Consider the following 25,000-nt stretch of genomic DNA (forward strand, 5'->3'; position numbering starts at 1 on the left):
TTAAGCGCTGTCTCGCGTATGCATCTACGTTGACACTCCCCGACTGCAATCGCTGACACCACCTATTGGTGTCATCCGCTGAATTATTCCCCCTATGCATCTCGCTGACACTCCCCCTATGCATCTCGCTGACACGTCTCCCCTATGCATCTCGCTGACACTTCCCCCTATGCTATCTCACTGACACCTCCCCCTATGCATCTGTCTCGCTGGACACTCCCCCTAGCATCTCACTGACACTCCCCCTATGCATCTCACTGACACTCCCTCTATGCATCTCGCCGACACGCCCCCTGGGCCCCCTCTGCATCTCGCTGACACTCCCCCGCTGCATCTCGCGGACACTCCCCCCTATGCAATCTCAACGGACACTCCCCCTATGCATCTCGCTGACACTCCCCCTATGCATCTCGCTGACACTCCCCCTATGCATCTCACTGACACTCCCCCTATGCATCTCGCTGACACTCCCCCTATGCATCTCGCTGACACTCCCCCTATGCATCTCGCTGACACTCCCCCTATGCATCTCGCCGACACTCCCCCTATGCATCTCGCCGACACTCCCCCTATGCATCTCGCCGACACTCCCCCTATGCATCTCGCCGACACTTCCCCCCCTCTGCTTCTCGCTGACACTCCCCCTATGCATCTCGCTGACACTCCCCCTATGCATCTCGCTGACACTCCCCCTATGCATCTCGCCGACACTCCCCCTATGCATCTCACCGACACTCCCCCCTCTGCGTCTCGCCGACACGCCCCAATCTGAATCTCGCCGACACGTCCCCCTCTGCGTCTCGCCGACACGCCCCAATCTGCGTCTCGCCGACACGCCCCAATCTGCGTCTCGCCGACACGCCCCCTATGCATCTCGCCAACACGTCCCCCTCTGCATCTCGCCGACACGCCCCAATCTGCGTCTTGCCGACACGCCCCAATCTGCGTCTCGCCGACACGCCCCAATCTGCGTCTCGCCGACACGCCCCCTCTGCGTCTCGCCGACATGCCCCCCTCTCTGTCTCGCCGACACGCCCCCCTCTGTGGTCTCGCCGACACGTCCCTCTATGCATCTTGCCGACACTCCCCCTCCCCTTTGCATCTTGTCCATGCCCCCCCTCTTCTCGCAGACGCCCCCGCGCCTTGCAGACAAGCCCTCTCTGAGTCTTTTTTACTCTGTGTCTCTTATTCTGTCTGTCTTTAACTGCCTGATTATCTAACACTCTGATGGCCTCTGGCTCTGATTGTGTCCAAAATCTGCCTCTGCCAAGTGTGTGTGTGTGTGTGTGTGTGTGTGTGTGTGTGTGTGTGTGTGTGTGTGTGTGTGTGTTTGTGTGTGTGAGTGTGTCTGATCAAGAGAATTGATGTCTAGTGCGCGTTAATCAACCGGTTTTAATCAACTATAAAAAATGTCTAATTTCATCTGTTTCATTCCGTTATTCTGATCAGGTTCTGACTTTTCTATCGGTTTGTTCTTTCAGGCAACCAGACAAACTCGTGGTGGTTTGGACTCGCAGGAGTCGGCGGAAATCCTCCAAGGTGTGTAGAACCTGTAGCACTCGTGTTTATTCTTAACCTCTGCTTTGTATTGATGTATGATGTCATCAGCCCAGAAGACCATGGGGTTCCCTTTAGAGTCTAATTTCTATCATGTTGTTTTGGGGAGTTTAGGACACTTATGTTCAGGACGTTCAGGACACTTATGTTCAGGACGTTCAGGACACTTATGTTCAGGACGTTCAGGGCGCTCTGTGTTGAATTCCGAGCAGCGGTAAAGCTCAGGAGTTGTTTGCGTCGCTACGGTGACCACGCTGTCGGTCATTGTTTGATCTGACACACTTTTTCTATCTGTAGCTTATTCTTTATAATTTTTATATATATTCAAAATCACGTTACTGATTACCGATACAACTTAAGCTTGCCACTGACGCCTCTCTCCTGCCTCAATATCAGTATCAGTTCAGTGTTTTCGCACTCGTCAGGTTGACTCAGATGTGTTCGGGCAAGAAATACACACTCGGACTCGTGTTCGAGAGGTCTTCTGTTATCTCGAGCCTAAATCTCAGTTCGACTACAGACACACTTTTGTTTTCGAGTCACCGAGCGCTTGCGACAGAGTGCGTATGTTGTTCGGTTCCACTTCCTCTGGGATCCGTGTCGAGGCAGGCAGCAGCGTAACTCATCCGTGAAGCAGTGTGTCACAGTGTGTCATCATCTACAGCGGTGCAGAAATGTTTGTTTTATTCACGCACACGGTCGAGGGAGATGACTCGATTTCCACGCAGCTGCCTGGACAGGTCGGGATCTTCGTCACCGCGCTTTCGGATCTGCTCTGTTTTAGGAAACTGGATCATCGCAGAGAAACAACTAGGTCGGACCTCCTGAGCGCGTGACAGCAAAAGCGCTTCGATTCCAGAAAAAACAATGTGTTAATCAGCGCTGTTCAATCTGACATGTCCTTTAAAAGACTAAAACTTAATCAAACAATATGTGAGTTTCAGGACCAGTTTAGTTTATAGATGCTTTCACACACAGTCTGTTTCCTAACACATCTAACAGCACACATCTAAAGAGAAAAGCACCAGCTAATCACTTTAATTATTTATTTATGCAGCTGTGCTCCAGCTCTTCATTCAGTGGTTGTTAAGAACGGCCACATCAGCTCATGTTTTGAAATGGATTTCCAGGTTTTGAATGAAAGGGGAAGAGATTTGCATGATTTGAGCAAGATACTCTCTCAGCGCAGGCGCGTGCGCGCTCGAGTGGCGCAGAGTCAAGCTCGAGCGCGTCAGCGACAGCGCGAGGAGACGCGCGCGTCACGCCGCGAGCGCGCGCAGGATTAGTAGCGCACGCTAGCGCGAGCACGCGGCGCGCGGCGCGCGTCGAGCGCGCGCATTAATATCACGTCTTCTACGCGCAAGTGATGAGAGAGCGGCGCGCGAGCGCGCGGAGCGCGAAAGCACATAGATACGAGCGACACGAGAGAGAGAGCGGAGATGCAGATCCCTATTAACAACAGAGAAGAGAGAGTAGTAGTAGAGAGAGCGAGCGAGTTTAATGTAGAAAAAAACTAGCCGCGCACACGATATGCGCATCATATTCTAGTATGAGCGACAACAGATATAGGAGAGAGTAGAGCGAGCGACGAGAGTAGCGAGAGAGAGAGAGAGAGAGAGAGAAAGAAGTGGGAGAGGGATATAGAGGGATAAGAGAGGATCGCTTAGAGAGAGAGCGATGAGATAGTAGAGAGCTGTCGAGAGATATATATGTATACAATGCTAGGAGAGAGTTATCACTGCTCGTGATCAATTGGACGTTGTCTCGTGTGTCTACCAACTTTCTATCTACTCTATTTCTACTCTGCTCTATATTATATCCTCTCTCGCTGCGCTCTCTCTCTCTCTTCTGTCTGGCAAAACACTCTCTGATGCTGTATCTTTCATATCTCCGCTCTTCCGCGGTCGTGATCTCTCTTTTGCCTCGTTCTTCGCTGCGTCTGTACTCTGCCCTTTCCCGGTTGCTGCGCGCCCTCTCATCTCTCTCCTCTCTGGTCCTCCATCTCTCGTTTGGGCGCTCCTTTCGACTGTGTAACCTCTCTCTGTACCCTCTCTCGCTTGTCTCTGTACCTCCCGCTCTCGCTCGCTCTGCCGCGTCTCTCTCTCTCACTTCTCTATCGCGCGCGTGATCTCGCTCGCACCCTCTTTTGTAACGGTGTACTTCGTCATCTCTGTACTCTTCTACGTCTCTCTTTGTCTCTCTCTCTCTCTCTCTCTCTCTCTCTGTCTCTCTCTCTCTCTTTCATTTATTTCAATTTCATTTATTTTCATTTATGCAGCTGTTCTCGAGCTCTTCATTCAGTTTAAACTGATTGGCTCAGCTTAATTTACATTTTCAGAAAGTGGAATTGTTTGTTGTTTGTCGTTAAAATGATGGAGTATAAAGTGCCCGAGTCGTGCCCGACTCTCTCTGACCTCCTTTTCTCCGTCTCCTTCTTTCAGTCTCATAGTTGGCAGCCGGGCATCAAAAACCCGTACAGAGGAGTTGTGGTGTGGCCTGTTCCTGAGAATGTGGAGATCACCGTCACCCTGTTTAAGGTACACATACACACACACACACACACACACACACACACACACACACACACACAGAAAGGAAGGAAGAAATAGAGCGAGAGAGAGGAAGGAAGAAATAAAAAGAAAGGAACATATATATACATGTGTGTGTGTGTGTGTGTGTGTGTGTGTGTGTGTGTGTGTGTGTGTGTGTAAACACACTCAGTATTGATGCAGGGATATTGACTGACTTGGCTTACAGTAAGTAGACTTAGGGCAGAAGTTTAGTAGATTACTGTCTAATGCCCCTTTTCCACCAAAAAGAACCGGGTGCTGGTTCAGAGCTAGCGCTGGTGCTGGTTCAAAGTTGGTTCCACTGGCGAACCTTCTAAGAACCGGTTTGCCTTTCCATCAGTTAGAGAGCATCACAGAGCCGAGTCTGACGTCACTGTATACGTGTCACGTTACACAGCAACGTTAGCGCAGCAGCGGCAAACACAAACACATCAACAATGGCGGATGTTGCTTTACTGTTAATGCTCATGGCTTTGCGAACCTACATTGGCATCCAAACGCGGCGAATAAAACGTGTACGTGCAGCTCCGTGTAATCTGTTTAAATGGAGGTTGTAATGGAGAAAGTACATAACATTATTTTATCATTAACACAGAAAAACGTTAGCCTTAGCATGTAGCTACCTACAATCATGTGTGCTGATAATGTATCATATTGCAGTAAAGTAAAAGTGTATTAAACATTAGTATACTTAAGGTACATGATAAAAGGTGCTAACAGTTGCCTTGCCCACAGCCCCGCCCACAGCCCCTGACACAAGCAGTTCTTAAGTCTAGACCAGCAACGTTTTGGTGCTACTTAAGAACCACTTTTCCTGGTTCAGAGCCGGTGCTTTGGCTGTCGAAACAGAAAGAACTGGTTCTAAATTAGGCTCCAAACCTGCACTCAAACTGCCTCGGTGGGAAAGGGGCACTAGTGAGTAAAGTGGGCCAGTCCTTAAACACAGTATTATTATGGACAGTGTGTCCTGTCCAGTCTACTGATTAAGCTCTTGATTAAGAAGAACAGGACGTTTCTTTACACTAATCCCCCGTATGATCTATTAGTCTCACATCACAACATTATAGTGTGTTTATTAATCCCTACAGAAGCGAGCAGAACTTTGTGTTTTTTTCTTGTTCATGATTTGTCATCATGTCGTCTGCAGGACCCTCATGCAGAGGAGTTTGAAGATAAAGACTGGACCTTCGTCATTGAGAACGTGAGTCGCTGCACAACAGTTTTACAGACGTTCTGTTCCACTGCTGCTGTATCTGTGTGGTGGAAACACTGCTGTACTGTTAATACACCTACAGGAGACACGTTCATCTTCTCACGTTCTTCCATAACAGTTGCTGTTCAGATTTTAATTTCTGTATATCATTCCCTCTCTCTCTCTCTCTCTCTCTCTCTCTCTCTCTCTCTCTCTCTCTCTCTCTCTCTCTCTCTCTCTGTAATTCTCTCTCTTACTTTTTAGCTCAGAGGTTTGAGCTAAATGTGAGAAATGTTTTTTGTACCCCTCTCTCTGTAATTCTCTCTCTCTCTCTCTCTCTCTCTCTCTCTCTCTCTCTCTCTCTCTCTCTCTCTCTGTGTCTCTCTGTAATTCTCTCTCTGTCTCTCTCTCACACTAGATCTCTCCCTCCCTCTCTCTCTTTCTCTCACACACTAGATATCTCTCCCCCTCTCTGTTTTTGCTTCACTTCTTTGTGACTTGCTCCACCTTGTGGCTGAACCTCATCATTACATACACTTGAGTCAGGAGAAAAGACTTTTAAGTAATTTGCACAAAAGCATTAATTTAAGGGCCTTAAAAACTTTGTAATTACTGACCAGAAATTTACATAATTGACTCCTAAAGTTAGAGGATGTTTAGGTGCTTAGTTTTGTAGAGTTTCTTTTTTAAACAGGCTGCTGGTTTGACTTTCATGTAATCTGGACCTCATAGATGCATGGATGGATGGATGGATAGATAGATAGATAGATAGATAGATAGATAGATAGATAGATAGATAGATAGATAGATAGAAAGATAGATAGATGGAGAGGCATTTGTAAGGCAGACAGAATGGATCTCTCCCTCTCTCTCTCTCTCTCCTTCTCTCTCTCTCCCCTCTTTCTCTCCCTTCCATCTCCCTCTTTCTTTCTCTCTCCTCTTTCTCTCCCTTCCATCTCCCCCTTTCTCTCTCTCTCTCTTTCTCTCTCTCCCCTTTCTCTCCCTTCCACCCCCCCTCTCTCTCCCCCCCCTCTCTCCCCTCTCCCTCCCTCTCCCCCCCTCTCCCCCCCCCTCTCTGTGTCTACCTGTCTGTCTGCAGTCTGTCTGCTTGTCTCTTTCACCCTCCTTCATTCTTTTTGGATTAGTACCAGACACTCTGTGCCAGTCCAAGTCTTGAGTCTCAAGTCCATCTGTCTACCCAGCTGAGAGAGAGAGAGAGAGAGAGAGAGAGACACACACACACACACACACACACACACACACACACACACACACACACACACACACACACACACACACACACAGACTCTTGCCCAAACACATGCATATGCTTTCACACAAAACAAACACATGTATTCACACACAGAAGCATATTTAATATACTCTCTCTAACACACACACACACGCATGCACACACACACACACACACCACTGTCTGCTTCACTTGGACACTTATAGCCATTTTATTTTTCCTGGACAAATATCAGGAGGTGAATTTGCAGAGTCTTGCTGGGAAAAAGCCTTTTGACGGTGAATTTCTTTCCATCATGTGCATTTGGTTAATAAAATGAATCCGTTTAACTCTAATTGAACATGTGAGTGAAAGTAAAACAGTTATGTTACATCTCTTGAGAAACAGAGAGCTGGAACCATTACAAACCCTGCAGCAGGTGTTCTGACTTCACAAAATATAAAAGCCAGTCAAGTCGCTGTTACAAATGAGGGACCTTTAGACCTTGGGGTATAATCATAACGACATTCCTTTTGTACAGCTACATCTGTCATACCACTTCATACTGTATCATACTTATATAATAACCACACTATGTACACCCTTATTCAGCTATATGTACATATCACTACACCTTCTGTATAACCTCATACCCTTATTTATTACACTGCCACTTGTAAATGCTAACTGCATTTATTTTATTTATTTTATTTAACTTTATTTTACCAGGAAGTCTCACTGAGATCAACAGTCTCTTTTACAAGAGAGACCTGGCCAAGGTAGCAGCCATACATCATAAACACAACATAGTAAAAAACATACATACATACAATCATACAATACAAGGACAACTACATGTCTCCTTTACCACATTTTTTTATGATGGTCTTAAATGTATTTGTTGATATACATCTTTTTGCAAATTATTCCATGCCCATGGTGCATAGTATGAAAATGCAGTTTTCCCTCCAAATCTGTCCAAACCCTGGGTACATTAAAAAGCAACTACTTGGAAGAGCGTAGCTGATAACTAGCAGAATTGAGACAGAGGAGGGTCCCTATGAGGGGTCCCTCATTTATATACAGTACAGACCAAAAGTTTGGACACACCTTCCAAAAGTTTGGACACACCACCTTTTCAACAGGACAATGACCCCAAACACACAGACTGTGTAAGGGCTATTTGACCATGAAGGAGAGTGATGGGGTGCTGCACCAGATGACCTGGCCTCAACAGTCACCGGACCTGAACCCGATCGAGATGGTTTGGGGTGAGCTGGACTGCAGAGTGAAGGCAAAAGGGCCAACAAGTGCTAAGCATCTCTGGGAACTCCTTCAAGACTGTTGGAAGACCATTTCAGGTATCACCTCTTGAAGCTCATCAAGAGATTGCCAAGAGTGTGCAAAGCAGTAATCAAAGCAAAAGGTGGCTACTTTGAAGAACCTGACATATGAATAGAATATAGAATATGACATATTTTCAGTCGTGTCACACTTTTGTTATGTACGTATATAATTCAACACGTGTTAATTCATAGTTTAGATGCCTTCAGTGTGAATCTACAATTTTCATAGTAGATTCACACTGAAGGCATCGAAACTATGAATTAACACGTGAAGAAAACTCTTTGAATGAGAAGGTGTGTCCAAACTTTTGGTCTGTACTGTATAAAAATATACCAATGCTGCGAGTTTTTCTGCGAGTGGTCAGTGACATCCAACCCACCAGATCATAAAGAATACAACGGTGAGTAAGGGACTTTGCATTTGTAATAAAGCGTAGAGAAGAACGATACACCGAATCAAGGCTCCGTAAGATGGAGGAGGAGCACATATATATATACATATATATATATATATATATATATATATATATATATATATATATATACACACACACACACACAATCAATCTATATATATATAATATAATATATAAACACCATGATCAATCACAGACAGGAAGGTAGCTTTTTTTTTTATTTTTTTTTTTATTGGCATTAAATGTAAAACTCGATGTATTTCGAAAATAAAAGCCGATCTCTATTTTGAGCTTCTTAACTAAATTAGCAATTTGTACATTAAATGAAAGTTTGTCATCTACCCATATACCCAAGTACTTGTACGTGGGTACCCTTTTCAATGGAATTACCATCAGATGTAAAAATGCAAGCAGCTGTACATGACAGTAAAGTTGAATCTAATCTAATCTAAAAGAGTTTAGTGTGTAAGATTTTAATGTAAATGTGTTAAAGCGTTGCATTTGTGTGTGTTTTTGATATCTAATAATAATCTAATAACAACTTTTCTACTCTGAAATGTCACTTCAAGCAGTTTTACAGCTTAAAAAACAAACTGTCCAGTGTTAAGCACTATTCGGACGGGATTGGTTTTACGTGGAGGTAAAGTAATTATTGCCAGAGCTTCTCTGTGATTTTAGTCCCGTCCGAATGGCCATCTCGGTAATCATTACGGACAATGTCAGTAAAGATTACGGCGACTTTTACCTTCTGTAAAAAGGTCCGGAAAAATTACCTCAGTTAATACTAATCCCGTCCGAATCGACCCGCTGTAAATATGTACGGTAAAATTCCGTCATTTAATGTTTAAAAGTAGTTTTTGGCACGTTTTGCAAGTATGGAGGCGCCAAGTTGTCTGTTTGCGCACGTGATGACAGGAAGCAACATCATACGCACATGACGACAGGGAGGTTACTGTGGTGCGTAAAGCGAGTTACCCCTCCCACTTCTGCTAGTTTTACTGAGATGTCTTGTCCCATGCGAATTGGCCAATTAATATTACAGACGTCCTGAGGTAAAATTGCATTACCCCACGTCCACACGTAGAACTAATCCCGTCCGAATAGGGCTTTAAAAGTAGAAGATCGATTTAAATCAGGTCATAAGTGTGTGTGTGTGTGTGTGTGTGTATACACTGTTTTCCAGATTATTATGCAGGTGATGTATCAGTAGCATTTCAGTTAAATAATCATTTCGTTTTTGTTTTCCTCGTTTTATTCTCCTGTCATTGTAGATAACTGGTATAAAAATCATACAGGTTTGATGATTATTTTACCAGGTGACCGTAATTAAAGGTAAACCTACTTAAAGAGGTTGTTCTACTTTATTAAGCAGGTCACAGTTTTTATGCAGTACGACGAGAAAAAGGCATGAAAACATTTATTACACAGAGATCGTCGGACCGTGAAGAGACGCATGCGATTCGGACCGCAGACCAGTTCGGCTTATCAAGGAAAGTTTCTGTCAGTCAAATGAATAGTGTTTAAACGGCAGAATCCGGGGGCACAGTGGCTTAGTGGTTAGCACGTTCGCCTCACACCTCCAGGGTTGGGGGTTCGATTCCCGCCTCCGCTTTGTGTGTGAGGAGTTTGCATGTTCTCCCTGTGCCTCCCCGGGTACTCCGGTTTCCTCCTCCGGTCCAAAGACATGCATGGTAGGTTGATTGGCATCTCTGGAAAATTGTCCGTAGTGTGTGTGTGTGTGTGTGTGTGTGAGGGAATGAGAGTGTGTGTGTGCCCTGCAATGGGTTGGCACTCCGTCCAGGGTGTATCCTGCCTTGATGCCCGATGACGCCTGAGACAGGCACAGGCTCCCCGTGACCCGAGAAGTTCGGATAAGTGGTAGAAAATAAGTGAGAAGAATCCTCCAGAAGCTTGTAGTGCATAAACATAAAGATTAATTTACAAACAGTTTTATTCACTGATCCATGCTGTGCTACACCGGATGGTCCAGATGATTGGAGTTCTAGACGGTCAGCAAACGGTCACAAGAAGACGTGACGTCAGTAAGGAAGTGGCAGAGAGATGATGTGGGCAGGAATATCGGGAAGTGAGATGATGACCTCAGCAAAATATATATAGTTTCTAACTGACCGTTACGTGCCGTAGTATAAAAAGAAGAATCATGCAGGACACGACACCATCCCATAGAGAGAGACAGTATCATGGTGTGGCCACAATCATTTCTATTGAGAACTTCTGTGTACCTCAAAACAGAAGCTTTGGGACTCAATCAAATGAAATATAAGCAGAAACTCTACATGGACTAACAAGTTTAATGGACGAGAGTGTAAGTTAAAGGTGTTAAATCACCAAAACAAACACGCCCCTAACTCAAATGGGTCCCACCCCTGTATTGATAGCTCCGCCCCACACATACATACGTAACCCAGGCAACTATTATGACGGAACCTGCTGGGGCAGCTGGCCGAGGGGATTTTTTTTTTAATCAATAAATGAACTCAATGAGTAACCGTGAAGGGTTTAGCTCCGTTTCACGCGGAAGACGACGTTCAACACCTAGAACCCGAGGCAGAGGTAACGGCAGGTATCCGCCATGTCAATGTTTCAATCGCTTCCTGCTAATGTCACACATGCGCCCTGAACACTCTCTCTGCCACTTATTGACAAGACACGCCCCTTTCTGCTCATTGGCTACACGTTAGACTTGTTTGTCGGCCAGACTCGGTTTTCTGAAGCATTTCTCAAACATCGTGCACCTCAACTTTAAACTTTGTTTTTGAAAAACGATCTGTTCCTGCTAGAAATACTTTCTGTTTTGAATTAGTTATGACCAGTTAAATGTGTTCAGATTGCGTTGTGCATTATAACTTGGAGCGGTGTGTTTTATGTTCCTTAAAAAAAAAAAAGATGTCATCATCAGTTTTGCTTGAACTGATATGAAAGGGGAAGTGGTAGCTCAGTGGTTAAGGTGTTGGACTACTGATCAGAAGGTCATGAGTTTGAATCCCCGGTCCACCAAGCTGCCTATTCCTGGGCCCATGAGCAAGGCCCTTGACCAACAGTTACTTAGCTGTATAAATGACAGAAATGTACGTCACTCTGCATAATAATTTGGTGTGCGAGTGTGTGTGTGTGTGTGTGTGTGTGTGTGTGTGCGTGTGTGTGTGTGTATATTTATTGTTTCCACAAGCTGCTACACTAGCGTACTAACAGGCTAGCATACATGCTATCGCTGCTTTTTTAATGAGACAGAAGAATAAAACGCATGAGGTTCAGGGTCCTGTCTGTTCAGGGGAAAGTCATGGAGGAAAGTCAGAGAAAATGGAGGGGAAATAATGAAGTGAGAGTGAAAAGAGGAGGAAGAAAGGATTCTTAATTCCTCTTGTCTGTGCATACCTCACTAATAACGAGTGATCAAAGACATGCCAAACATCTCTCTCCGTCTCTCTCTCTCACACACACACACACACACACACACACACACACACACACACACACACACGCTGTGTGTCCTTGCATGCTGAGAGAGAGAGTGAGAGAGAAAAGGAGAAAGAAAAAAGGAAGAGAGGTGAAGGGGAGCGCGCCAAGTGAGACTGACATCAAAGCTCCTTGGGCAGACCTATTTGGCACCAGATTAGTGTGTGTGTGTGTGTGTGTCTTTGACATTCCTTTATTTTGGAAATGGAGGAAATACTCAGGAAAAATCAGTGTCTTTGTTTCTGTTATGAATATTAACATGCTTTAAAATATTTGCATGCGAGACGAACAACTCTTGCTCGTTAGCTTATTTTTAAAATGATCCAAACATCACACGTTGCTCGGCTTCTCGTTTGATGGACGGCTGAAATCCTCCTTTATTTTTAAACGCTATGAAACATATATGATGTGTGGAGGCACAGCTCTGTTTGAACATGTTTTTTGTGTGTATATTATGTGTGTATGTATATCTTGTAGTTCAGATTGTGAACCATCACAGATTTTGTTATTGATATTTGTACTAAAGAACCAGAGTGCCAGAGTACACTTCTATCTGTAGTCACTAGAGGACAGTCAATGAATGGATTTGGCTGTTTCACTCTCTCTAACTCTGTGTGTGTCTCTGTGTGTGTGTGTGTGTGTGTGTGTGTGTGTGTGTGTGTGTGTGTGTGTGTGTGTGTGTGTGTGCAGGACTGTGTGTCTGTCTCTGTTTCTGTATCTGTCCCTGTGCGCGTGTCCCTGTGCGTGTGTCCCTGTTCGCGTGTCCCTGCGCGTGTGTGTCTGTGCGTGTGTGTCTGTGCGTGTGTGTGTGTCTGTGCGTGTGTGTGTGTCTGTGCGTGTGTGTCTGTGTGTCTGTGTGTCTTTGTGTGTGTGTGTCTTTGTCTGTGTGTGTGTGTCTTTGTGTGTGTCTGTGTGTGTCTGTGTGTCTGTGTGTCTGTCTGTGTCTATGTCTGTGTCTTTGTCAGTGTGTGTGTGTGTGTGTGTGTGTGTGTGTGCTTTGTCTGTGTGTGTCTGTGTGTCTTTGTCTGTGTGTCTGAGTGTATGTCTGTGTCTTTGTCTGTGTGTGTGTGTGTGTGTGTGTGTGTGTGTGTGTGTGTGTGTGTGTGTGTGTGTGTGTGTGTGTGTAAGGTTTTTGATCTTTTAGAAACTAAGAAGAAAGTGATCCCTAAAACTCCCTGTACTAAGAATCCTTGAGTTGTTTTTAATTTATTCCTCATTAAAGTGCACTTGATATCAAATTTAACATGTAATAATCTGGAAGTCTTTCCACTAGATGTGAGGATGTTCATGTGATGTGTTCATTCAGCTACAAGAACGTTAGTGAGATCAGACACTGATGTGAGGTGAAGAGGTCTGAGGTTCAGTCGGTGTTCAGTGGTGTTGAGTCAGAGTCAGGGCTCTGTGCAGGACACTCGAGTTCTTAACCTCCACACCATGTCTTCATGAAGCTCTGGGGCTTCGTGTACAGTGACGTTGTCGTGCTGGTACAGTGTTTGTATCCACTGTAAAGCTACAGTTTATATACCTGTGTGCTTCTAATGTCATGCTAACAGTTTGGGGAAGAAGTAAACATGGGTGTGATGGTCAGGGGTCCATGTCCCATAATGTCTCATGAAAAACTGTAATAGTGAATGGACTGAGTGGCAAAATATGTCACATTAAATAATGTATGAGTCAGAAACCATCTGAGCTCCAGACACTAACACACTTATTAACTGAGTTAAACATTCTGATTGTCTGTAAGTAACTTCATCAACAAATCACTCAGAAGTGCATTTAAATGTTCACAGTCTGTCCAGGCATTTATTTATTTGTTTGTTTGTTTGTTTGTTTGTTTGTTTGTTTTTATTCATTACCAAAAAACACATTGACAAACAGCTCAGTGTGTTTTTAGTTGAAACTCTGTGCATCATCCTCACTTCTGAGAGAGAGAGTGCGATAGAGAGAGAGAGAGCGCCATAGAGAGAGAGAACGCGCGATAGAGAGAGAGAGCGCGATAGAGAGAAAGAGCGTGATAGAGAGAGAGAAAGAGCGTGATAGAGAGAGAGAGAGAGCGTGATAGAGAGAGAGAGAGCGCGATAGAGAGAGAGAGAGCACGCGATAGAGAGCGCGATAGAGAGAGAGAGCATGATAGAGAGAGAGAGAGAGCGCGATAGAGAGAGAGAGAGCGCGATAGAGAGAGAGAGAGAGCGATAGAGAGAGAGAGAGAGAGCGTACGATAGAGAGAGAGCGATAAAGAGAGAGAGAGAGAGCGCGATAGAGAGAGTGCGATAAAGAGAGAGAGAGAGAGTGCGAGAGAGAGAGAGCGCGAGAGAGAGAGAGCGCGATAGAGAGAGAGACAGAGCGCGATAGAGAGAGAGAGACAGAGCGCGATGGAGAGAGAGACAGAGCGCGATAGAGAGAGAGCGATAAAGAGAGAGAGAGCGATAAAGAGAGAGAGAGAGCGCGATAGAGAGAGAGAGAGAGAGAGCGATAGAGAGAGAGCGAGAGATAAAGAGAGAGAGATGGTGAAAGAAAACTAAAATTGCTATAATTATCAGCTTTATTATTATTATTAGTCTCAGTGATTCACCATCATGAATGTAGCAGAAGTTTTGATATCACCATGGAAAGCAAAGTGTGTGTGTGTGTGTGTGTGTGTGTGTGTGTGTGTGTGTGTGTGTGGGCTTGTACTTGTCCTTCATTCGTTCTCTTCACTTCTGTCCCAGGCTCCTCCGGCTTTGACCACTCTCGCTGGCACATGACCCCCACACACATACTGAGTAAACAGGAACAATCTTTTGTTTTGACTTTGCCCAGTGTGAAGCAGGAGCTGAAATAAACATGAACGCAGGCCCAGGCGTGTGTCTGCGTCACCTGGGAGCGCTCGTTAATCCGCTTTTCTGGAACGTTCTTAAACCCTGTTGCTCTCTGAGGTCTCCAGCCGAGACCTGGACACATGCGTACAGCACTCTTATGGGACTGTGTGTGTGTGAGAGAGACAGAGAGAGAGACAGAGAGAGACTCACACATGCATGTATCTGTTTGCTGTTCATGTGGGACAGTGTCTTTGTGAGACACGAGAAATAAACTTTGTGTATTGGTGGTGTAGCAGCTTTAAACGCTCTTTTCCTTGATGTAAATAAGGAAAAAATAAAAGAAAGCAAACTGTTAATCATTGTCTGTCCTTAATAGGTTTCCTGCCATGAGAAGGTTTCCTGATAGCAGAAAAGTTTTGTTTCAGTGCGTCTATTTCTCTGTGTCTCTCTTTTTCTATCTCTGAGTCCCTCTCTGTCTCTTTCTGTTTTTTAAGGCTTCTGCTGATGAACACATAGCTATCAAATCTTACTAAGTGTGTTTATCTATGTGCTTGTCTGTGTATCTGTGTGTGCATCTGTCTGTGCGCGTCTGTGTCTGCGCATCTGTCTCGGTCTGCCTGTCTGTCTGTGTATCTGTGTGCATCTGCCTGTCTCTGTGCATCTGTCTCTGTGTGTCTGTGTGTGCCTCTGTCTGTCTCTGTGTGTCTGTCTGTGTATCTGTGTGTGCATCTGCCTGTCTCTGTGCATCTGTTTCTGTGTGTCTATGTGTGCCTCTGTCTCTCTCTGTGTGTCTGTGTGTGCCTCTGTCTGTCTCTGTGTGTCTGTCTGTGTATCTGTGTGTGCCTCTGTCTGTCTTTGTGCATCTGTCTGTGTGTGCCTCTGTCTGTCTCTGTGTGTGCGCCTGTGTGCGCCTGTCTGTCTGTGTGCGCCTGTCTGTCTGTGTGTCTGTGTGTGCCTCTGTCTCTCTCTGTGTGTCTGTGTGTGCCTCTGTCTCTCTCTGTGTGTCTCTGTGTGCCTGTCTGTCTCTGTGTGTGTGTGCGCCTGTCTGTCTGTGTGTGCCTCTGTCTCTCTCTGTGTGTCTGTGTGTGCCTCTGTCTCTCTCTGTGTGTCTGTGTGTGCCTCTGTCTCTCTCTGTGTGTCTGTGTGTGCCTGTCTGTCTCTGTGTGTCTGTCTGTGTATCTGTGTGTGCATCTGTCTGTCTCTGCGCATCTGTCTCTCTGTGTGTGTGCGCGCCTGTCTGTGGCTGTGCGTCTGTCTCTGTGTGTGTGCGCGTCTGTCTGTCTCTGTGCGTCTGTCTCTGTGTGTGTGCGTCTGTCTGTCTCTGTGTGTCTGTCTCTGTGTGAGTGTCTCTGTGTGTCTGTGTGCGCCTGTCTGTCTCTGTGTGTCTGTCTCTGTGTCTGTGTGCGCTTGTCTGTCTCTGTCTCTGTGTGTGCCTGTCTGTCTCTGTGTGTCTGTGTGCGCCTGTCTGTCTCTGTGTGTCTGTGTGCGCCTGTCTGTCTCTGTGTGTCTGTCTGTCTCTGTGCATCTGTCTGTGTGTGTGTGTGCGCGCCTGTCTGTGGCTGTGCATCTGTCTCTGTGTGTGCGTCTGTCTGTCTCTGTGTGCGTGCGTCTGTCTCTGTGCGTCTGTCTCTGTGTGTGTGCGTCTGTCTGTCTCTGTGTGTCTGTCTCTGTGCGTCTGTCTCTGTGTGTGTGCGTCTGTCTGTCTCTGTGTGTCTGTCTCTGTTTGCGTGCCTGTCTATTTCTGTCTCTGTGTGTGCACCTGTGTTTCTATATCTGTGTCTGTGTGTGTACCTTTCTATATTGATGTCTGTGTTCACCTGTGTGTGTGTGTGTGTGTGTGTGTGTGTGTGTGTGTGTGTGTGTGTGTGTGTGTGTGTGTGTGTCATTCTTCACACTTCATTGTGTTTTAGGAATGTCTCAGGCAATGCTACTGAACGAAGTTCGATTTTAGCATCTTGGTGTTAAGCAGGACACACACACACACACACACACACACACACACACACACACACACACACACACACACTAATCCCTGTGTGTTTTATTTGTCTTTCTCTATCAGTAGGTCTCCTTGTTGTTTTTCTTGTGCCTGGACTGCCAGTGGTTCAGAAAGGTCAGATGTGGCTTAATATTATGACATCGCTGTTGCAGCAGATTATATCTGGCAACACACACACACACACACACACACACACACACACACGCACACGCACACACACACACACACAAGCTCTTTTCTTTTACTTTCCCACTCTGGTTCATTAAGTTGTCAGTGAAGTCTCATCACGTCACGACTTCACTTCATAACGTAACTGAATTTGTACCGATTCTGAACGAACGACATTATTACCGTAAACAACCTTCGTGGACGTTTCACACGGTAAATATAAAGGGATCAAACTTAGAGGAGCACAGAGAGCATGTTTGTCTGCTCTAGCCTGCAGTGTAGTAATGTCTAGCCTGCAGCTGTGAGTACTGTGCAGAACTGACCCGATGTTGTTTTAGTAACGGAGCTGACTGAGCCGCGTCGCGATCTCGGATCCGTCTGAGCCGAGCCGACACGATCGAGGACTAATCACTAATCATGGAATAACTTGGACTCGGTCAGACCTAGGGTTGCAAAATCCCGGGAAATTTCAGGGCTGGAAAATTTCCATGGGAATAAACAGGAATATATGGGAATAAACTGGGAATTAAAAAAAAAAATGCAGAGTCGCCTATAACAAGGAACTTAAATGTAGTTAAAAAAAATCTTGCAGCATTATTTTGTTTAAAATAACAAGATTTGAAGCAATTTAAGTTGAATTTGTACCCTGCGTTACTCGGTCACTTGCACACTGCTTACTGGAAGGCCATTGAGGTCAAACCCCCTTTTAGGGTCATTTAACTAGTTGCTTATTAGCATGAATATTAATAGAATATTGGCTACTTATTAAGCACATATTAATGCCTTATTCTGCATTACATTATTCTATATTCTTAATTGTACCCAATACCTAAACTTAATAACTACCTTACTAACTCTTAATAAGCAGTACATTAGGAGTGCTACACATACACAGATTATTTGATGACCCCCCCCACACACACACTCACCACGAAATAAAAAATCCTCTTTAAAATAATGTTTATTACAATTAAGTTTGTTTATTACAATCATAATAATGTTTATTATGCTTTTGTGTTACTCAATGAAATAATCAGTTAAAGTTCTACTTACAATTAAATCAGTCAAGACGTCATTGTTAAAATTTGTTTTACCTTACATACATCTGCTTATGACCAAACAACATGTTTATTTGTTTGTATATGATATAGTTTATATACATTTCACTATATTTCCAAATAATTCCTGTAAATTCCCGTAAATTGCTATAAATTCCTGTAAAGTTTCCAATTTGGAAAATTTCCAAAATTCCCCAGATTAAGTTCCCGTGGAAATTTACTGGAAACTTTCTGCCCCTTTGCAACCCTAGTTAGACCTCAGCATTGGAATGGACTGTTTTACCCAGCATGCACTTTTAATGTGTGCACTACACTGTAGTCTCTCTCTCTCTCTCTGCCTCTCTCTCTCTCTTTCTCTGCCTCTCTCTCTGCCTCTCTCCCTCTCTCTCTCTCTCTGTCTCTCTCTGTATCTCTCTGGTTCTCTCTCTCTCTCTCTCTCTGCCTCTCTCTGTCTCTCTCTCTCTGCCTCTCTCTGTCTCTCTGTCTCTCTCTCTGTCTCTCTCTCTCTCTCACACACACACACACACACACACACACACACACACACACACAAACACACACTGTCAGCAAATTACTGATAACTGTTTATTTTATATGTTTGATGGGCCTCTGCTTGTAGATTTCAGTTAGTGCTAAAGATGTAATCGTTGTTGTGTAGGGCCATTCGGTTGTGTGTGTGGAATGAGGTGGAAAATGATGAGGTAGCACCTCTAAAAACGGAATGAACTCGTCTGTTAATCCAATATATCTGTGTCTCATGTGAGCGTGTGCGCTCGGCAGTATTGCAACGGTAGGAGTTTTCGGGAGGCTGTAATTTATTTTTCTGGTCAGCCGTGTGATGAGAAGGAGACGACTGGACACTGCGCTCTGACCTCACTGATAAGGGTGTGTGTGTGTGTGTGTGTGTGTGTGTGTGTGTGTGTGTGTGTGTCGGTGGAGTGTGATGTGATGAGGCAGTGAGGACAGTGAGAAACGAGATGGAAAGCACTTTAAACACATTTTACACTTACGGTTCATTTGGTTCAGCAGTTTTTTATCTCTGTCGATTATGGAACAGTGCAGAAGCTGTGATTTTCAGCACGTCGCTGGTCGTGTTTACAGGGAGAAAGACCTAAACCAGCACAGCTTCATGTCGTACAAGACATGTTCGTTTACGTAAAGAGACGCGTCCGTGACATTACGAAGAAAAAAGGACGTAACCGCAACAGGATGTAAGAGATACATATAGTACAAGAAGTTCAAGATTAAGGAAAAAACTTCCTTAGATGGAAGAGGAAGAAACCTCGAGAGGATCCAGATGCAAAAGTGAACCTGGCATTTGGGTATTTATTGGCCAAACTTGAGTGTACATATGTTTTAAAATAAGGCTCCAGTAAAGAGAAAAAAAGCTTAATTAAAGTTTTAACGATACACTGAATTGAAACAGCTCGAGGACACGAATAGACAAAGTAGCGAACACTAATAAACAAACAGAAACAAAAAACAATACAGACCGATGAGGGCAAAATAAAATCAAACCTAGAGACTTAAACACACAAAAGAGAAACTTGTAACCTTCTGATCATTCCATTAATACCCCTTTTCCACCAAAAAGAAGCGGGTGCTGGTTCAGAGCTAGTGCTGGTGCTGGTTCAAAGTTGGTTCCACTGGCGAACCTTCTAAGAACCGGTTTGCCTTTCCATCAGTTAGAGAGCATCACAGAGCCGAGTCTGACGTCACTGTATACGTGTCACGTGTCCAAGCAACGTTAGCTCAGCAGCGACAAACACAACATCAACAATGGCGGATGTTGCTTTACTGTTAACGCTCATGGCTTTGCGAACCTACATTAGCATCCAAATGCGGTGAATCCAACATGTACGTGCAGCTCCGTGTAATCTGTATAAACAGAGGTTGTAATGGAGAAAGTACATAACATTATTTTATCATTAACACAGAAAGAATTTAGCCTTAGCATGTAGCTACCTCCTATCATGTGTGCTGATAACTGATCATATTGCGGTAAAGTAAGTGTATTAAACATTAGTATACTTAATGTACATGATCAAAGGTGCTAACAGTAGCCCCGCCCACAGCCCCGCCCACAGCCCCTGACACAAGCAGTTCTTAAGAACCACGTTTAAGAACCACGTTTCCTGGTTCAGAGCCGGTGCTTTGGCTGTCGAAACAGAAAGAACTGGTTCTAAATTAGGCTCCGAACCTGCACTCAAACTGCCTCGGTGGGAAAGGGGCATTTGTGGCCAAGATACTTTCAGTGACGGGAGATGGTCTGATCAGGTGTATATATATATATATATATATATATATATATATATATATATATATATATATATATATATATATATACACGCATTATTAGTGAATCTTGAGCCATCATCAGGTCTCTGATAGTCACAGATCTCGGGCACCTGGCAGTTTCAGGGGAGCCCTTATTTTATACCCCAGCTGGAGAGGTGGAGTAAAACATTGAAGATGAAGCACCTGTATGCATATGGAGCAGATAATGAGCAGTAATGAGCACTGACCTGTTGGTGAATAACAAACTAACGGACGTAAGTTACGTGACTTTTCTGATCTCTTCGTAGACGTGACCTGATGCAGTGAGACCAAAACTGTGTGTGTCGCTTTTATAGAGTAGATTGTGTGGTTAGTTTGGGAGGAAGGAGGGAGCTGTTTGTTTCCTTTCTGGTGTGTCTCTAATTAATGAACTGATGAAACAAAAGGAGGAGGTCAGGCCCCTTCCTCTGCACTGACTGATAATTTGGTGTGTGTGTATGGTAGGACCGCCCACAGCTGTGACCCTCACCCCCCATACTGGCACCAGCTGTGGATCAATACCTGGACAGCTGGGCTAGCCTCCCCTGATGAGCCAAAATACACACACACACACACACACACACGCACACCGTCACTTCTGAGGCAGAAGTCACTCGGGAAAAATATTACCCGTGAAATTTAAATATTTAAATGATCTTTTTTTTTTTTTTTTTTGTATTTACAGTCATGCCGAGTACACAACGCTTCCAGGTCTCTCTTCCTGCTAGCGTTAATCGAAGTGTGGTTGAAATTATTAAACCCTGCACTGCTGATTTTCCATGAGAATTCTCCATTCTGATTGGTCAGTTATCGTTGATTAGTTTTCTATAACCGCAGCTCCGACAGGTTCGCGTCAATACGCTCGTTTTTACCGTGCACCGATCATCCGTGTTGTTAAAACCACTGACGGGTGAAGTGAATATTATCTCGTCGCCGGACGTTGTGACGGATAGACGACCGGGTCAGAGCTTCTCCAAAACAGCAGGTCTGTAGGGGTTCCCTTAGTATCTACCAAAACTGCCCCAAGGAAGGGCGACTGGTGAATTAATGATCAGTGGGAGCTCAAGGCTCAGTGATGTGTGTGTGTGTGTGGGGGGGGGGGGGTTGAAGTTTATCCTGTCTGGTCTGATCTTACACAAGAATAACTGTAGCACAGATTGATGAAAAGTGAATGATAGAAAGGAGTCAGAACACACAGAGCATCACAGCTTGCTGCATACGAAGCCGTGTAGTCAAACACCCTGACACCTGTACACCACTGAACGTTCCTACAACGGGCAGGTGGGCATCAGGACTGGGCCATGGAGCAAGGGGACCACGGAGCAAGGAACATCATATTTTCTTGATGAAAAAGTGAATAATAGAAAGGAGTCAGAACACACAGAACATCACAGCTTGCTGCATGTGACCATGGAGCAATCATTAGCGGTGTGTGTGTGTGTGTGTGTGTGTGTGTGTGTGTGTGTGTGTGTGTGTGTGTGTGTGTGTGTGTGTGTGTGACGTCTCATTCCTAGGGAAGAGATAGCACTTGGATGCACTATAGGAAGAAGTCAAGCTGGCAGAGGCACAGTGATGCTCTGGTTAATGTTCTACTGGTAAATCTTCTGTTCTTGGAATTTAGATGGATGTTATAATGATACGTATCACCTACATAAACACTGCTGCGAACCAAGTGCAAGTCTTCATGGTAACGGTGTTCTTTAATGGCCGTTGACTTATTCTTTAAAAACTATTATTTTCACCGGTGGCTCTTGTTAGCCGTATAGATGTTCTTGGCTCTCTGGGAATTTGTACTCTTCTGATCAGATGATTACTAATCTGCATATTCGATCGTTTTAATCATATTTAAATCTGTGTTAATTACGTTCACGTTTGAGAGGAATCTGGTCTCCGCTGGCGTTCAGGTTTATCTGGTTGAAGTACATTAGCATGGCAGTAGGGGGCATCCTTCAGCTGACCTGGCAAGCCCTCGTCTTCCCTCTCGGCGACATGTTTAGCAATTCAGAAGACACAATGCGAGCGCATTGATAGTCATATCCCTGTGATAAATTAAATGTGCCTCATTGTCCCTTTCCATTTTACACATTGTCAGAAGCGCGGCTCTTAATCTCACCTCCTGATTGACACCGGCGGCCGGGGAAAAGAGCACATTTTATTGTTTGTGCTCGTCAAATCTAGTTAAAACCCAATTCTTTGTTGGGTATTTGCATATTCTTAAGTATTTCTTTCTGGAGAGTGGGCCCTAAATCCGTCTTAAGTGTTTGATGCTTTTGGAAAATTCATTCACAGAGTATCTACATGCGCTATTAGCTCGGTATAATACAGCGGGCTAATCTGCTTGATAAGAAGGGGGGAGGTGGGCACCGTTTTCTTCAGGGATGACACGCTATATTTCCGAGCGATTCAACAGGGGCTCAAATGTCAACACAAATGTCAAGAGCCGTCGCAGAGCCGACGTTTTTTCCCCCCTCGCCGTCTTCGTGTTATTGAAAGTGCTACGTCGAGCCTGTTATCCGGGGTCAGGCCCGGTGGGAGTGGAAGTCTGCGTGATTTGTTTGCATCTGAAGATGGGCGGTTGGAGTGGAGATGCCCAGGTGTCGCCCCGTATTTTGTGCCACGGCATAGTTTAAGAGGTGGGAGACGTGTCTGGCCCGGTCGCTCTGCCGTAATGACAGTCTTGGGTGTCCTGCCTTTTATTCTCGAGGCAAGGCAGCTACACCTGGATATCAGGTTCTGCTCCATCTCGGCTTCCAGATCGGACAGGATTGTGAAACGTCCTTCACTCCTAGTCACGATCCAGCACGTTTACCTCCGATTAAGCACTCATACCGTACAAGCTAGTGTTAGGGTCGGAAAGAACTCATCTTTATAATAGTAATCGAGCAGAAAAGATATATTCACCTTTACGATCCTTCACATGAGCTACATTCAGTCGTGTTCCTCTAGTCGTGGTCTGGGAAGCATAATCAGAAAGGAGGATCGTTTTTGTAGTCAGATCAGACACCGTCGTGAGGTGACGAGGTCTTGGGGGTTCAATACAATTCGATGAAACTCCTCGACTAATAAACCGGCAGAAGGTCGTTGTTGTTGTTTTTTTTTTGTACACGGTAAAATAACGCCTGCCGGTCGATTCATTTATGGGAATAGAGTCTGGATACACGAGCTTTAACAGCTCAGAGATTTAGCGATATAGCGATATAACTCTTATTAACATCAACATTACTATTTGAAGGATTGCTAGCGCAAGAAATTAAAAATATAATAATCCCCGTTAACAGGTGAACGCATTGACACCGTGTCTGTAGTAATGTAATGCGGGGTTTAATGGAAATATCGCCGTAATGTGTAATGGGGTCTTAGATGCAGTGAGAACTGAGTGTGTGTGTGTGTGTGTGTGTTGGAGGAAGGTGTGTCGCAGTGTCTACACGTAGCTGCATCTCAGTCTCCCTTAGACAGCGTCGATAAGGCCTCTCGCTTTTCCTATGGGAATACAACTACACACAACCACCTATCTGACAGATGCATATCTATACATACAGCATTTGCACATACACACACACACACACACACACACACACACACACACACAGCTGCTGGGGAAGATTCTTATCTGAGATTCTCTCCATCCGCTTCTTTTTGTGCACACGCCGAGTCTGGAATATGTATCTGTGATCACATTGATCTGTGCGAGTGGGATATGCATTCTAAAGGGAAACGAGGCTCTGGACCACATTGTGACAGCAACAAAGGGATTTATTTCTATGTCTGAGTGATGGAGCCGGTCAGCGATCGGAGAAAACGTAGCAGGTGAAGCCTGTATGAAAAGCAGTGCGAATTAAATATAGCTGTGACTGAAGTATTCCCCAATCAGACATTTCTCCCTTCCGTGCGATACGGCGAGAGATCATGATCGACGGTACTGTAGCGTGACATGGAGCGATACCCTGACCCGGTTTATTACTCTCGGATCTCAGCGATCTGGCATCGGTCCGATTATTTTAAATTTAATAATGAACGGCACAACGTCGTTTCTCTGTCTGTTTAAATAGTGTGGTGTTAAGTCTATAAATGTTGTTGTATGATGCCGGTGAGCAGTGCTGAAGTGGAATCAAGTGAGAGAAAGATATGAGATTAAAGGTGGGGTCTCCGTCGTTTGAGAAACGCTTCAGGAAACTGAGTCAGTTTTTTTCTAAAACTAACGTGTAGCTAATGAGCAGAAAGGGACGGGGCTTGTCAATATGGGCGGAGAGAGTGCTCAGTGCGCATGTGTGACATTAGATTAGCAGAAAGCGGTTTTAACATCGACATGGAGGATAAAAACAAAGAAAGAAAGAAGAAAGGCTTACGATAAGGCAAGAAGTAGGACATGTTAATATAGGATCAGCTTTCCAGCACTGGGGCGTGTTTGTTTTGGTGATTTCATATGTCAACATTGGCTTTCAAACAACGGAGACCCCACCTTTAATATGTCGGGTCCGTGTTAGAGCGTCATGAAAAGTCAGATAAAGTTATGATGGAGCGTGTAAACGGAAGCCATGTAGCAGCATGTGATCAGGGACGTGGGCGAGGTCATGCTGGGTTAGTGATGTTTCTGACCAGGAGAGAGTGACGATGTCTTTAAGAGTGTGAAGGTGTTGATGCGCCTGGGCCTTCTGTTCTTATTTCTGATTCGCAGTGGAAGACGTGAGTGAACGAGCAGAGATGCGCTGTCACACACTCCTCTTTACTCTCTCGTTCTAGTGTGTGTGCAGTGCTGTAACAGCCTCGCTGATCATGACTCATTCTTCCAACCGATTGCAGCTTCTGCACAGCTCCTGCAACAGTAATGCAACAGAGTACAGAGTACGGCAACAGAGACTCTGCGTGTGAGAG

The 25,000-nt window shown here is 44.8% G+C and overlaps 1 protein-coding gene across 5 annotated transcripts in view; it reads left to right on the top strand.

The window, feature by feature from the left end:
* The window catches only part of ehbp1 (EH domain binding protein 1), a 155,709-nt gene that overhangs the window by 12,037 nt on the left and 118,672 nt on the right, over window positions 1–25,000 (top strand). For all 5 annotated transcript variants that reach the window (XM_047821214.1, XM_047821213.1, XM_047821212.1 and 2 more), the window contains exons 3-5: window positions 1,482–1,539; window positions 3,999–4,094; window positions 5,275–5,328. In XM_047821214.1, the coding sequence (XP_047677170.1) occupies window positions 1,482–1,539; window positions 3,999–4,094; window positions 5,275–5,328 (208 nt within the window). The remainder of the gene's footprint in view (window positions 1–1,481; window positions 1,540–3,998; window positions 4,095–5,274; window positions 5,329–25,000) is intronic.

Source organism: Tachysurus fulvidraco, chromosome 12, assembly GCF_022655615.1.
Source record: "Tachysurus fulvidraco isolate hzauxx_2018 chromosome 12, HZAU_PFXX_2.0, whole genome shotgun sequence".
Lineage (NCBI taxonomy): Eukaryota > Metazoa > Chordata > Actinopteri > Siluriformes > Bagridae > Tachysurus > Tachysurus fulvidraco.